We start from the raw sequence: 15,009 nt of genomic DNA on the forward strand, positions 1-15,009 counted from the left end.
TATAGTTCTTAAGTTTTTAAACCAAGATCATTGATGAGTATTATTATACTCGTAGTATATAATATAAAGTTAATATGTTCGTGAAAGAGTTCAAATGCACAATTCATAGAAGAAAACACTAGATATATAACCACTTGAATTAGTTGTGATAAAACTAATTCACTTCTATTTCGCTAATCTTTGGAGAAGATACGTCCACCTAAGAGTTTTAAATTTTCAACTGGTAGACTTTTTGGAACCGACACTTTAGAGGTCATTTCAAAAAACCTGCACAATAATTTAAAAAGAAAAAAAAAACTGAACTCCAAACAATAATTTCAATAAGCGACCTGATTACAGCTCCATTAAATATAATAATAATAATAATAATAATTGCAAGAAAATTTTTGTCAAACAGCCCCCACCTATCTATTTGAAACGATGGATATTAATGCACAACACCCCAAAAGAAATCCTTTATTTCTAACTTGGAAGAAACCTCCATGAAACTGTAGTTTGGAGAACATCCATGGCAATGGCATTACCATCTCCAAGAACACAAACTGGAAACACCCAAGAAAGTGGAAGATGTCCGAAGGTAAAGACTAGAAAGAGACTACAGAACCAAATTGATCCAATATTTTTCATTTGGAGCTACTGCTACAAAGTACAGTTCATCTTGTGATTGCAGCAGCAAAAACATGCATAAAAATGGCAGACAAATCTATAAATCAGATCAAGGCCCGACAGAACAGACATCAAAAGGGTCAACCATTCCAGCAGGAGTCGACAATTCTCACATATTCTTGCAGTTATATGCAATCCATGGGGATGGTTGGTTCAGTTTCTTACCATTTTTGTGCTCCGACTAAGGTAATATATACACTGTCAAATCAAACCGAAACGCGGCATTGGAGCATGTTTTTGCAATCTCCAAAGCTTTATATCAATATTCATAGAATTTCATCTCAAAACCAATTGACAATAAGAGGAGTAGTCCATGTCTTTATAAACCTATGTTAGGTTCCATCTCTTTTCAATATGGGATCCTCAATACTTTGTAATAGTACTCCTTCAGACAGTTTAAGAAACAAGATCCGTGATATGATATAAGAGAAATGAAGGTTTCAGCTACAGCCTACAGTATCACAAATGAAGGTTGTTTGAGAACAATCTCAACTTTATATTTAAATTTGACGGCTCTATCATTCAGTCATATGATACAAGAGAAAAAAACTGTGCATCCAAGAAAATAGTAAGTTATCATTGATCAGAGTGCTAACTCAAGTAACAAGTCTATGTCAAGACAAATGAGACTACGATCAAACATGGCCTTTTTCATTGTCGTGCGATGTAACATTAATTCGCCCTTTCAATTTGATTCATTTTCTGAAAGCTTTACTAATCAGTCGGAGAATGCTCCACATGAATGTCGATACAATGAAAAGAAACACTCCAGTGACAATGGCCTCCTTAAGACCAAGATTCACCAACAAGTTCACCAGAAGACCTGCCAATACAACACCAAAGAAATTTGCAGAGACACCTGACCAGAATGGCATATCTAGGATGGAAGCTATGATGGCGCCGGTCCAAGCTCCTGTTCCAGGGAAAGGCACAGCCACAAACAGCATTAGACCAAGCCATTGGAACTCTTCAACTGGTGCAGCTTTCTCTTTCCCCCTCTTGAATAACATGTCAAGGAATCGAGAGGCAGAAGCATTCCTTCCCGCAAGGAAAGTTGCAAACTTCTTCAAATAGAGGATGATAAGGGGCACCGGGACCATGTTCCTACATTAGAAACCCACAATTTATTAATTTCATGTGACCAGACTACAAGATTCACTCATGCAGAAGAGTAAGAAATTCACAGACAACCACTGGCCATAAACCTTACGAACCATTTCAATGTTCAAACATCCATCAATGTTTAAAGGGCTAGGCTTATGCTTCAAGATTTAGGCTTTCTTTGATTCTTAAGAGGCTCGTGTCTTCATGAGAACAATCTGAGGCTTGAAATCTCAACAACTCGTGGAATGACTAGAAAGATAAAATCAACTTACTATCTATTCTTCAAAATACAAAGGCCCTCTTACATATGTAATATCAATAAAGCATGAGTAATCTACTCCATCGCTACTTCTTTATTTCAACAGAAACTTCCACCTCAAACTAAAACGTCGATGTCCATGTGAATAAAAAGTAAAAAAGGCTAAATATTCAGTATCAGTTGAGTTGGGCAAAAATGTAATATTCAGTATTACAGATGCAGAGAATATATAGCATCTAAATATCGAGCTTTCTGAAATTATATTTTAAGAACTCACCCAAGAACGGAGAGAACCGTTAGAGCAACAGGCTTAAGCTGCATCCAGTAACCAACAGGGATCGCCCCACGGAGCTCAATTACAGGAAGTGTAGCGAGGGCAAATACTACAGCCTCGGCAGGCCAGCCCGAGCTCCGCAATGTGGTGGCGATCTTTAGGCCAAAATTCGAAGCTCTGATAGAATCACCGGCAGCTTTGGCATCCCCAGAAGCAGCAAACCAAGAAAGGGATAGAGAAGCCCAAAACAGAACCAACAGCAGAATCTTGACCGGCTTCTCCTCGAAAGAAGGCATAATATCGTCTTCTTCAACAAACCCATTTGAAAAAGCTCGAGTGACAGTACGAAAGATCCGAGAAGTCGCGAAAATAGGACTGAAATGGTTGAAATGGCGAACGTTTATACATGGACTAGAGCTATGAAGAGATTGTTTACTCTGACTAACGGAGGGTCGATTGAGCTTGAGGAAGATATGGGTCTTTCTCGGCGAAAATGCCGACATTATTGGTGGAGTTGATGCTACAGAAGTACCCATCGCTGGCCGGAGACTGACGGACACGCCTGGGGTTGAATTCTTCAAGAAAATTCCTCTTCTGCTCCAGCGGGATTTTGCCGAGTCACTTAACTGGGTGGGATTGTGGCATTGGAAATTGATTCAGAGGATGATAATGGAAGGGGGTTTAGAGGAGATTTCTCCGCTGCCAATCACAAGATTGCGAGCGGAGTTCGTGCCTCCTAGAAACTGGGATGAATTGGAAAGGGCATTGCTAATTTTACCCTATAAAAAGTTCGAAGATATTCAAAATTGGGTAGAGAGGGAAGTGGGAGATATCGGCATAAGCAACAAGAGGGAGGATTTACCGAGGTTTTGTTTGGACTTTGGATAAGAGAGAGTCCGTAATGAGCTTCGGAAGAAAAACAAGCAATACGTAGAAGAGGACGGCGAACGATTTTCAAGACGAACTTGGGAATTAGGAACAAGAAGATGAGCAAATAAAATATAATTAAAGAATATGGAGTTCGATCAGATATACGTTATTCAATTTATGGTTCAATCTTGTTGTTCTTTCGAAGGAAATAGTTGAGATACTTCACCTTAAACATAGTTTACCAACGTATTAATAATATTTATTTTTGTAATTTCAGGTTTCTATTCTGGCATTTGTAATATCCAAATAAAATAAAATATTTTGGTTTAGGTACCTATCTCTCACCAAAAAATTGTGGGTTTGAATCTATATGACACTCACTTAGTTTAGGTATCTATCTCGGACCAAAAAGTTGTGGGTTTGAATCCGCATATTGCAACCATGCAACTTTCGTAAAATTTATATCTAATAACTTATATATTTCAACTTTGAGGGAGGGAGCGTGAGCCATTGAACCTAAAATATCATCAATATATTCCATATTCTGTATATTGGTTACGTTGAAGGGTAAAATACGACCTACTAAGTGGAGTAAAAGAATAGATCATCTCACCTGATCTATTCATCATACCTTGGAGATACATTCTCGCATAACCATCTGTGCATAACTAATTTTGTAACAACCTCAATAGATTGAAAATTGGGACCCACATGGCTTTGCCTTTTGTAAGCAAGTATGTAATTCTCTTTCCTCATCTCGATAGTAGTAGATCAGATTCTTACTGACTTGAACGTCGGAGTGTTTACTCTCCCTATACAAGTCAAGTCGACATGATCAAGTTATCCATGTAACTGATATACTTGACATATCGATAAGAAACCTACAATGTTATATCAAAATCTTAAATACAAAGAAGATTTATTAGCGATATACCTAATATGAAGTATAACATTGATATATTTAATGGGAGTGATATGCTTCATATTAGGTATATCACTTTTAAAAAAATAATAATAAGAGCAAGCAAAATCAAAATTAAAAAAGAAAAATTTGATTTAAATATTTTACTTTTACTAAATCTAAATCAAAAAATTGTTGATATATTTGAAATCAAATATAACAAATATGTTTGGTACCCATTAAAAATACTTACATTCTTTCTCGACATCTTGCCCTAAACCCTAAACATAACTCGGGTAATGTTTCATTTTTTTTTTTAATTTTGAAGGACTATTTCAATCGAAATCTTATCGCTTGAGAGATTCGTGTAGAATGAATCAAATGGAACATGCAAAATTGAGGTAAACAACATTTTCTAATGCTTTAGTATTCAGCCACGTAGTACATTACCAGTAGGTTAAGCAATTGTCCATCAACTTAGAAAAAGTTCAATCTTAAAGATTGAACTTCAAAATATACATATACTTCGAGTATGACATCAAACTATTATACATATCTTTTGATTTGATTTATTTCTGACAGGTCGATATTCGTCCTTCTAAAACAATGTTTCGTTTTTTGAATAGGTTGGATCAATTTCTATTTTTGTGTTATGTTTTCATCTCATCATACAAATAAATCCTTAATATATCAATTAAGTGATTGGACGAAAATTTTGAATGTCGATGTCTAGCTCAACTGATTAAGGTATTATTTTGAATTACAGTTGGGTTCAAATTCACACTGGAGAGGAAAAAATATATATATATCCATAAAGTGGAATTGGAACGCGTTGGGCTAGAGCCTGGAGGTCGAATTCGGCGTAATCTAAATCTATCACAGTTCCGGCTTTAGGCGCCACCGATTTCGCTTCCGTCGCCGCCGCTCGACCCAGAATCGATGAGTCGCAAGAGAGACAAACCCTACCCTTCCCGCCACGTCCCTACCTCCGTCTCAAAGAGGCGGCGCCCTCTGCCGCCGGTACCGTCGCCGCCGGAGGACGACGATATAGACAAGCCCATACCCAAGCCCGCGCCGCCGCCTGCCCTGGTCATCGTTGACCTACCTTCAAACTGTTCGGTGCTTGACTTGAAGTCCCGATTTGAGATTTACGGATCCATCTCCCGCATCCGCATCGACCGTGATTGTGTTGGTTTCATCGCTTATCGCACTAAAGACTCCGCCGATGCTGCCATGGCCGCCGCCCTCGACCCCTCCTTCGGCTTCACCATTGACTCCAAAAAGGTATTTTCTTTTTCCTGTTACTCTGAAGTAGAAAAACCTCAATTGAAGCTCATACTCTGACCATTCTTGTTTAGTAGAGATTTATGTACGAATTATGGTTTATTTTCTACTGTTTGCTGCACTTCTCTCATTCTCAATTGGCAATTCGGAACTATTTTCTGCTTCGTAACTAAAAATCTGAACACCCATCTGAACTTTGAGTCTTAAATTTGTGTGCAAATCCCTGTACTTCTAGTAGGGCTTGAGACTGAATTTTGACTTGCTGCTCCTGAAATAATGAAATTGGGGATATATTTTCTACTGTTAGCTATTTCTCCATGGCAATTTGGAACTACTTTTTGCTTCCGAAGTCCAAACAGAAAATCTCGACGCCTATTTGAACTCTGAGTCTTAGTTTTGTGTGCAAATCTCTACACTTCTCGTAGGGCTTGAAACTGGATTGGCTTTGCGGCTCTTCTCTTTGTCATTATGAATGATGAAATTGAGGACATTTCACAGGTTCAGGTATTATGGGCGAATGATCCTCAAGTGCAATGGAGGCAAGGGATTAACGTTGGGGTTAACAAGAAAAACGAACTGTCGTCAAAGCTCTTGCGGGCAGAAGTGCCACTGAGCAGACATGGCAGAGGCAATAGACTTGCTTCAACTATTGTAAACCCCAGAAAAAGTGACTGTTCTTCAAGGTTGGACGTGCCTTTCAGGGCCAGGGAAGTTGTTGCTTATGATGATATTCTCTAAGCTTATAGTTTGCCTGCTTTTTTTTTTCTTCCCTTAGTTTTGGTATAGATAAGAGTTTTCAAGTGTATTACTATTTTCTTCTAGTTTCCTCCCTTTCCCTACCTTAATTCTTATTGATTGAAGCTTCTTCATGGTCCTATAAACTCATGTTTGTGTTAATGTATATCTACCATTAATGGAAGGAAACTCAAGCTTCTCACCAAAGCTTAGCAGCTTAATTACTGTGTTCTTTTGGTTGAACTGAACTGAGTTCACTTTTAGTTATGCGTTGACATTCCCTTACTGTATTATTGAAGAATCGAGCATTCGGCTAACGTTAAGATTTTTTCATACTATTCTACTGTACAATTCTTTGGGCCAAGCAGCAAATCAAGCGAACTGCCTCTAGCTTCTTCATCATGGTTATGTAATTACTCTGTTTTGGGGCTCTTTTGGTTGTTCCTGTTCTTGCTCCCCTTTTGTGGTTTTTTTTACTATATTGAATGATAAGGCTGTTTGTTATTAAAGTAGTGAAACAAAGCAACTAAAGTTTTATGTATATTATATATGTTGGGTTTATGATCTTCTTGTCTTTGGATTAAAATGTTTGACTCACTAACACTTCTGGATTTGTAGAATCTGGAATTGAGGAATTTAATTACAAAAATCTAGATTTTTATGTAATTTTTGTTAGGTTAGTAGATTAATTATTTGTAAAAGTATATATTACGAGAAGATTGAATTATCAAATTCATAGTTTGGTAACATAGGTTCAGTTTCATAACTTCAAGCTATACAAAGTCAATCTAGTTAAACTTTGGTTTTTTTCTTTTTCCTTTTTGAATACAACATATGGGATAGGGGATTGAATGCACAATCTCTTAATTGGAAATGCGTACCAATTACCATTGAGTTATTTTCGTTTTGGCTAGTCAAACTTTGGTGGATGGTTATTACAAACAAAAATTGAAGTATGGGGATTGAATTTACAATTTAACCCGATGAAAAAAAAAAAGATATTCTCACTCTAAAATAATAGGAATAACAATTATTGTTGTAATTGATAATGAACACCTGAAAAGTATAATCTAAATTTTTAGTCCTTTTTAACATATGGATAATCGAAAAATTATACCTTGAAAGTGCGTAAGAATTTCTCCTGCCTAGTGATGTCAAAAGGAAAAAAACTATTCGTCAATACTCTTATAAATCAAATAGTTGGACTGTTAAGGAGGTAAATATCGATGAAATATAAATAATACCAACAAAAAACATCATCAATATAAATAAATACTACAATTTATAACTTATTTATTAATAGAGAGAAATTTTTATAGATCTTCTAGAATATTTAACGAAATTTTATAAATACTCCTTGAATTGAACTGCTTGCCAAACTGGGGTGCTTCGTCGAAGAAAGGTACGATCTTTCTGTTCGGGCGCAGGCCCAAACTCCTCCGGCGAACAGCCCAGCCGAAGCAAATTACGACAACCTTCGAGATTAATGGTGGCGCTACGGTTGTTCCAATTGCAGAATTGATCCACGATTGATGGAAGACGGCGGCGAACAAGAGATATGGAGTTGGGGAGCAGGAACCGACGGGCAACTGGGCACCGGACGACTCGAAGACGAGACCCTCCCTCAACTCCTCCTGACTCCGCCACTCTCCTCCGCCGCCGCCATCTCCACCCTCTCCTGCGGCGGCGCTCATGCTATCGCTTTGACGTCCGGTACCCTATTCTCCTCTTCTCTCGTTCTTCCCCATATCCGTGTTCCCTAAAAAAGTCACCTTTGAACATTACTTCCATTTAACCAAGTAGATTTTTTAATCTTGTTCGTTTCATTTGTTTTTGGCAGGTGGTGGGGTGCTCACATGGGGAAGAGGCAACTCGGGGCAGCTGGGGCTAGGGGACACGGCGAGCAGTTTACACCCTATGCCGGTGAAGGGGTTGGAAAGCTACTGCATAACCCACGTTTCTGCCGGATGGAGCCATTCTGGTTTTGTTTCGGGTTTGCATACTAATTGCTAGTTCTTTGTAAAGTATTGCTTTGCGTCTCCTAATAGTTCCCTCTTCCACTTTTGCTGGTTTTTGTAGATGAAGGGAAGCTTTATACTTGTGGGGATGGCTCGTTTGGGCAGCTTGGGCAGGGTGATTACCAGTCATGTAGCCTCCCTGTTGAAGTCTCTTTTTTCTCTGATAAACATGTTGATCATATTGCTTGTGGGATGCGCCACTCGCTTGCATTGGTCAAAGGTACAGAAAAGCCTGTATGATGTGAACATGATCCTCATAATGTTATGTTTCAGCATGAAACTCTGCTTCTTTGAATCTTTATCCATGTCCTTGTGATCAAGTTTTTAACTTATATCTGGTTTATTCTTTGATAATGGAACTTCCATCGTAATTCTATCTGGGGTTGTGAATAATTTTTGTATGTTCTGCCTTCTCTCCTCCATCAGCTGAGATTAGTTGTCCAAGTTGTAGAGAATCGATTTTAGCATCTTAGAAAACAGGGGATGAAGCTTCAGTGAAATGATGAATATCTTCTTAAATACTCATTGATAGCTCCCAAAGTTTATGATGATGATGCAGGTTCTTCAGGTGTTCAAGTTTATGGATTTGGAGCTGGGAAGCGAGGTCAATTGGGTATCTCCAAGAAGACTCAATCAACTAATCTTCCTGTACTCTCCTTGGGATTGGAAGCTGCTGAAATAGTTGGCATAGCTGCAGCTGGAGATCACAGTGCTGCATTATCCAGTGAGTGAGTTGCATCAAAATTTCTTTGGATCCATATCGATTCCCCCTGGTAAATTTGTACTTTTGGCGTCAGTACAGCGAGCCATGTGTTCTAAGGGCATCTAGCCACTAAGAATTGCATAAGAATCACTTACACAGTACTGCTAAATCTAGAATCAGTTAAAGGGCATTCAGTCTAACCTCTGATAGTTCTGATCACATTGTCCTATGTTGGCTTTTGCTTTAGCTGATGGGCGTCTCTACACTTGGGGAAGGGGATTCGACAGCAATTCAGATGCATATTCTCCTCAACATCTACCTTCGTCATTATCATTCAAAAAAGTTGCTCTTGGATGGAATCATGCACTAGTTTTAACCGGTATCAACGTTCATTTCACTTCTTATTGATAGTAATTCCACCAGAATGTTTTCAGTTTTACCTGGCCGTTCCCCAGGATTATGTACATGTGATGATCCTCTTCTTGTTAAGCAGTAACCATGGTTATCTTGAAACAGATGAAGGGGACGTTTATATGCTTGGTGGCAAACATCACGGATCCTTGAGCGATTCTGAAAGGCTAAATGCTGTGAAGTCTTTGCCTGGTATTAGAATTAACTTTACCAATCCTTGACAAAACGATTCTAGTTCTTAGATAAGTTGCCTGCTGATTACTACTTGTATGGGGTTTTCATTGCATTTCAGGTGATTTAGAGGGAGGAAATCTCCGAGCAGTCCCTGCTCTTGGTGGAACAAAAATTTTGGATATTGCAGCTGGAGCCGAGCATTCTGCAGTCGTGACAGGTATGGTTTTCCAAATTTGTTGGTTCATACGATTCTCGGTCGCCCTCCTTATATGTTCAAATTTTGATATGGTGTGTTAGAGGACGGAGCTGTAAAGACATGGGGTTGGGGGGAGCATGGTCAGCTGGGCTTGGGAGATACATTTGACCACACCAACCCACAGACGGTAAACCTAAGCCTCAAACTTGAGAGGGCAGCTTTTGACATCAAAATCTTCAGTGGCAGTGGCTTTACGGTTGCTATAACAACACACCATGTTGCTCCAACTCCCACCAACTGAAAAACTGTATTGAATTTTCGAGTTATTCAGATCAGTTCCCTGGTAGCTGGCCTGTCATCGTGTCATTATTTTAACTTTATGGTATTTGAATATGTAACATATGAAAAAGAAAATCAATGAAGAGCTTAACAAAAGAGATTATTGATTCACCGTCACTGAAACGAATCTTTAACAATTCTTATTCTATTGAGTTGGGGGAAATAATTGTGGTCTGTTCGCCTATATTTTTACATCTGCGAGAAAGCCCGATTAAGTGGGGTGGAGACTGCAACCTAAACTACAAGTTGAAAGAAATACACATAAACTACGATCTAAAATGCTACAAAACAAGAAAAAATACTAAGCACTTTGAGGCACCGGGCTCTTCTGGCTAAGAAAGAAAGAATTTAAACAGCCTGGTGTAAACTCCTACGTGATAATCAGTAGATTATTCTCATAACCGCTGCTGTTAACTATTGGGCGTAAGGGATCGATCCTCCATTGGCCATCAACAATGAATTTAATCTGCATATCACGAGAAACTGCAAGATATTTATTGTTCAAAGCATAAAACATGAGAATAGAACCACCAAAGAACAACCAACCTCGTATTTTCCGGGATACAGCTTTAGAAACAAAGAGAAAACACCCGTACTGGACTTTTCCATCTTTCTCTGCAGAATGAGAACAAGCTGTCGTTAAATAAGCGTAAGACTACATGAGATGAATGAATAAAAATGAACTGTTATTCTTCAGTCTACGAGATTTGCTAATAGAACACCCATAACACCACTTCCCACTACGATTTCTAATGTCAGATTCGAGTAAGCATCTAACTAATAATCAGAAACACAGGCTATCTGCAAAACTATAGAAATATCAGACACTAGAAACCTACATGATTTTTCCCCTGTGAAGATGTACACCATGGAATTCACATTCTTCAATCTCATTCATAACTTAAAACTTCTATATGCTTGTCCAACCATGAAAATTCAGCTAGAATAGTAGTGTCTTTCAAACCAAATGGCACATTCGTTTCAAAGGAAGCCATGGTTCATAAAATGCAAACCCATTGCAAGCAAGTCATTCACCATTCCACGAAAGTAGAGGAAGTTTAGAAAATAGAAGTCCAAGTTATTTGCAAGGAAAAATATGTACGTTTCCAGAAAAGGTTCACTCAGCTAGCAGAGAATATACTAGGAGAGGGATGGAGAGTAAGATAACCCCACAGCCCGTAGGGTTCTGTTCATTAGTCAAGTGTCCTGCATATTCTTATTGAGAAGCCTAACTTCTGAGCAACCATGAAGTGCCAATTTCATTTAATTTCATTTTGATCAGAAGCCAAGCAGTTCATTCTATATGCATAACAGAAACCAACCAATTCCACTTTACAGACTCCAATGTTAGACTTAAATATTCTCCGTAAGTCATTTCAACCATCAAAATCAAGCAAAGTAATCAAATAGGAAGGATATTTTACCTGGGTTGCCCAACCATCAAATGATCCTACTAAGAAAACCTCTGATGCAGAATTGGGCCAGACCACACAAGCAGTTCGAAGAACTTGCAAAGCTCTGCGGGCACAATTGATCCTCTTTTGTTTCTCCTCTATCACCTTTTGTGCATCACTGAAAGACATAATGTCATTGATATACTTCCATGGTTAAAACAAGTCATTATGTAAAACATAAGTTTCCCATACATAATTGTCATTGCCATCTTTCCTTCTACCACTGCTAATTTTGCTCGTATAGACCTTAGCTTGTCCTTGGCATTAAGTATCTCATTTTCTTGAAACTCATAAGCATCAGAAAGCTCCAGAAAATCATCAGCGGATCTACTTTGACCCTAATGATCATGATCACGAAAAATGTGCAGGTTCAATGATTATGATATTCATACTCTTTGTCAATACTATTAGAAAAGTTTGCATCGTTTACTTTATGTACTATTATAATAAAGTAGAGGGATTGCTTTAGATCTTCTCCACTCCCATAATATAGAAGGGAAGTGAACGAAAGAATCAATTTTTCATGCGTTTGAATCCAAGACATGTAGATTGTTGTAGTTTATTCGATAACAAAACAAGTTGCTGAATAAACCTTCTCTGACGCAAATGTATTAGATCTCAATGAGCCAACCATAGACGAAAGCTCCAACTCCAAGTTCTGAAGGTGACGTCGGATTTGATGGTAATTCATTTCTTCCTCGCCAGGGTTTGATTTGATAAGATCCCCTCCAGATCCTAGGGTTCCATATCTTGAAACATCCAATACTTCCCCACCCCTTCCATTTCTCAAAGCATTTTCAGAAGCTGTATATATAAAAAAATATATATATATATCAGTCGATCTGAACTCTAATATCACAAAGTAACCTATGAATAAATGAAAAACCTTCAAAATCACCATCTCGAAGTTCTGTATTGTATGTGTTCCAGATTCTCTGCACCTCAGGGCTAACAGAGCCACCAAGACCATTAATTTGTACAGGAGAAGAATTATGACTCAAACTGCCCCCTAAATTGTTCCACTTGCCTTCTTTGGCACTTAATGGTGTGCTGATGCTGCTTCCTTGTAGGTCAGCAACTGTCTTTTACCATGCAAGAAGCATCACAAGTTTAAGTTTCAGCATTTACCAATTCTTACAAGAGAATTATACATATACTGATTTCTAAATAGAAAAATAAAAAAGTCATGGCACAAGCACTCTCCACTTTGACAAGCCGATGTGAAGATTTCCTAAAGCCTCGTTACTCCAACGAGTACCTCTGTCTGATAGAAGTTATATTTACAAGAATTGTGAAAATGAGAAGTGCTCAAACCATTGTAAGAAAGCAACCGGATGAGCTATAATTAGTTCTTTAACAAGGGAGAAAATCAATCAGCCGATTGAATTGTTGCAGCGATCTTACCTCTTTTGCACCTGGAAAACCAGCCCCGAACGTCACATTTCTTTCTTTTTCCAATCGACTCAGCATACCCTCAATCCCAGACTCACCCTCGGCAACAATTTCTCTGTGAAAAAAAAGACCATATAGTTTATTCACCCTTACATTATATATATACTGATGGTTACACGAGGAAAAGTTAGCTAGAATAGGATCCTTGTTCATTCTGCAGTTAAGATGATTACCGAGATACCCAGATTTGTGTTATTTTGCTTCAATTCGTCAAACATGAAGAAAAGATCTTAAATTTTCCCAAGAGGAAATGACATTAGAGTTAATGACTCACTAGCAACCAAGTTAGATGATTCGGTTAATAAAACCGGGGGTACGGGGAGCCGGACAAGATACTATTTTTCACCGCCAGACACAATCTTTGTCATCGTAAACGTTCAGGTTCCTTTTCATTGACACGTTATAACACACCCCGAAGATTTCAGAGAATAAATTTCAAGTTAATAGGATTTTCACGCATGTTATTCGCAACTAGTTATGTTTAAAAGTAATTCCGGGTGAAGAATAAATAAATCAAGATGTATAATAGAATCCTCACAGTGATCTACCGGTGAATGAAGACGAGGCAGATGAAGAAGCAAGAGGAGAAGCAGCCGCCGCAAATCTTGGTCTTTCATCTCTCCTTGAATTATTGGATTCACCAAAGCTATCCCAATCAGTGGCCACAATAGAATACCGATCCTCGAAATCGTACTGTCCGACGCCCTCGTCTACTTCTTCGTCCAAATTCCATCCCAGACAAAGCCAACCACCTTTCTTCGCGATAGCATCCACTAAATCCTCCCTGCCAGCCTCAATCAGGTCTTTCTTGCTCGGAAACGCTTCTGGGTTTTTAGAACTTTTCATAAACTCCAATATCTTGGCCTCCAATGCGAAATCCCCTTCACTGTCCAAACCTTTACACCTCCTTACAACCCCGGAACAACCATAAAACATACCCTTGGAAGACAAAAGCACGCACCCCCTTTCTGTCGCAGCCGTATGATGCGAGTTCCAGCCGCATCTCGAATTAGAAACAAAAACGACGTTGGGAAATACGCAAGGGCTCAAACATCCGAACGGGGAGGGAAAGAAGAGAAAAGTGGGTAATGCGTTGGTGAAGACGAGCATGGCTCAGGCATTTCGTCGAACACCTAGAGCCCGAAGCGAAGAGATAATAAGGGCGCGAAAGAGCACGAGAGGGAAAAACACAGCTCTCCAAGCAGCAGAACAAAACCACTGGGAAATGCAACGCGCATTAATTAGCCGCAGCAATAGCCCAGTAACCTCGAATCTTGGGCGGGTAATTAGAGCATTTGTTTCTTTGTACATCAATTGGGTTCGCGAAAGATGGAGAAGAAACAAGAAAAGCAAGAAACAGGGTGGATTCAGAGATAATTGGATAAATCATGAGCATAGTTGTGGCTGTGGCTTTCACCGATGATGAGAAATACGCTATCAACATGGGAACGGAAGCGGCCCAATGTGACGAACGACTGACTCACGGTATCGCTCCCAACTACATTCAAATTTCACACACATTTTTAATTCAACTTTTGGTACTATGCTTCGAGTTTCGGATAATTTTGCCTTTCCTTTTCTTTCTTAGATGTGTTTATATAAGTCTAAGTTCAACATGCTTCACATTCATTGTACTTTAAAATATATAATTTAATATGATAGATTAGACAATTAACATTTTATTTGCTAAACTATTAGATCAGATCCACTGTAACATAGACTAAAAATATTATCACTCTATGACTCATATTTAAATTATTTTACAAGTACCAACATGATCATAGTTATCCACCTTATCTTTGGTTGTTGTAAAAAAATATATGTGTGTATATATATACACATATATATTACGAGAAAAATTTTAATGAACGGCATGAGTTTATTATAAATAAAAAACTAAAAATATGTGGGCCAAAGGGGTACAAGAGCAAAAAGATTATTCCTACATTTTAACAAAAAAAAAATTTGATTTAGGGTAAATTACTTTCATTCTGTGTTTTTTCTATTTATATTAAATTTGTCTCTTTCCTTATTAAGAACTTTATGTATGTACTCATGTAATTTCTCATAACCTTTTCAACTTTAATTTTCAGGTTGATCCGATGGGCTCATGTCTCTCCTCTTCGGGGAAAAACTAATACCAACTTCTCTAAATGATTTTTAAAAATC

At 38.3% G+C, this 15,009-nt stretch overlaps 4 protein-coding genes across 8 annotated transcripts; 2 read left to right on the forward strand and 2 right to left on the reverse strand.

The window, feature by feature from the left end:
* Positions 1-1,216: 1,216 nt before the first annotated feature.
* LOC111019066 (small multi-drug export protein) lies at positions 1,217-3,311 on the reverse strand. Its single transcript, XM_022295351.2, has 2 exons — positions 2,307-3,311; positions 1,217-1,770 (listed from the first exon to the last, which is right to left on the reverse strand). Exons 1-2 carry the CDS (start codon positions 2,837-2,839, stop codon positions 1,362-1,364), a joined length of 942 nt encoding a protein of 313 aa, XP_022151043.1. The 5' UTR covers positions 2,840-3,311; the 3' UTR covers positions 1,217-1,361.
* Positions 3,312-4,887: 1,576 nt separating this feature from the next.
* On the forward strand, positions 4,888-6,314 carry LOC111019113 (homeobox leucine zipper protein). Its single transcript, XM_022295402.2, has 2 exons — positions 4,888-5,358; positions 5,857-6,314. Exons 1-2 carry the CDS (start codon positions 5,014-5,016, stop codon positions 6,094-6,096), a joined length of 585 nt encoding a protein of 194 aa, XP_022151094.1. The 5' UTR covers positions 4,888-5,013; the 3' UTR covers positions 6,097-6,314.
* Positions 6,315-7,440: 1,126 nt separating this feature from the next.
* On the forward strand, positions 7,441-10,051 carry LOC111019112 (Regulator of chromosome condensation (RCC1) family protein). 3 transcript variants are annotated; one of them, XM_022295400.2, is made up of 8 exons: positions 7,441-7,806; positions 7,934-8,074; positions 8,173-8,331; positions 8,653-8,835; positions 9,062-9,193; positions 9,331-9,417; positions 9,518-9,616; positions 9,697-10,051. In XM_022295400.2, the coding sequence occupies exons 1-8, from the start codon at positions 7,626-7,628 to the stop codon at positions 9,894-9,896; spliced, it is 1,182 nt and encodes a 393-aa protein (XP_022151092.1). In that variant the 5' UTR covers positions 7,441-7,625; the 3' UTR covers positions 9,897-10,051. The 3 variants fall into 3 exon arrangements, with proteins under 3 accessions (XP_022151092.1, XP_022151091.1, XP_022151093.1); XM_022295399.2 differs by having other exon boundaries at positions 7,443-7,806; positions 7,934-8,086; XM_022295401.2 differs by having other exon boundaries at positions 7,447-7,806; positions 7,934-8,086; positions 8,671-8,835.
* Positions 10,022-14,371, reverse strand: LOC111019111 (5'-AMP-activated protein kinase-like protein). Of its 3 annotated transcripts, none has more exons than XM_022295398.2 (8): positions 13,379-14,371; positions 12,793-12,895; positions 12,275-12,470; positions 11,981-12,192; positions 11,581-11,726; positions 11,359-11,506; positions 10,481-10,549; positions 10,022-10,417 (listed from the first exon to the last, which is right to left on the reverse strand). In XM_022295398.2, exons 1-8 carry the CDS (start codon positions 13,948-13,950, stop codon positions 10,349-10,351), a joined length of 1,515 nt encoding a protein of 504 aa, XP_022151090.1. In that variant the 5' UTR covers positions 13,951-14,371; the 3' UTR covers positions 10,022-10,348. The 3 variants fall into 3 exon arrangements, with proteins under 3 accessions (XP_022151090.1, XP_022151087.1, XP_022151089.1); XM_022295395.2 differs by having other exon boundaries at positions 10,022-10,400; positions 13,379-14,368; XM_022295397.2 differs by having other exon boundaries at positions 10,022-10,400; positions 12,287-12,470; positions 13,379-14,366.
* Between the last annotated feature and the right edge of the window lie 638 nt (positions 14,372-15,009).

This window comes from Momordica charantia, assembly GCF_013281855.1.
Source record: "Momordica charantia cultivar OHB3-1 chromosome 9 unlocalized genomic scaffold, Mcharantia_2.0 BLBB01000009.1, whole genome shotgun sequence".
NCBI lineage: Eukaryota > Viridiplantae > Streptophyta > Magnoliopsida > Cucurbitales > Cucurbitaceae > Momordica > Momordica charantia.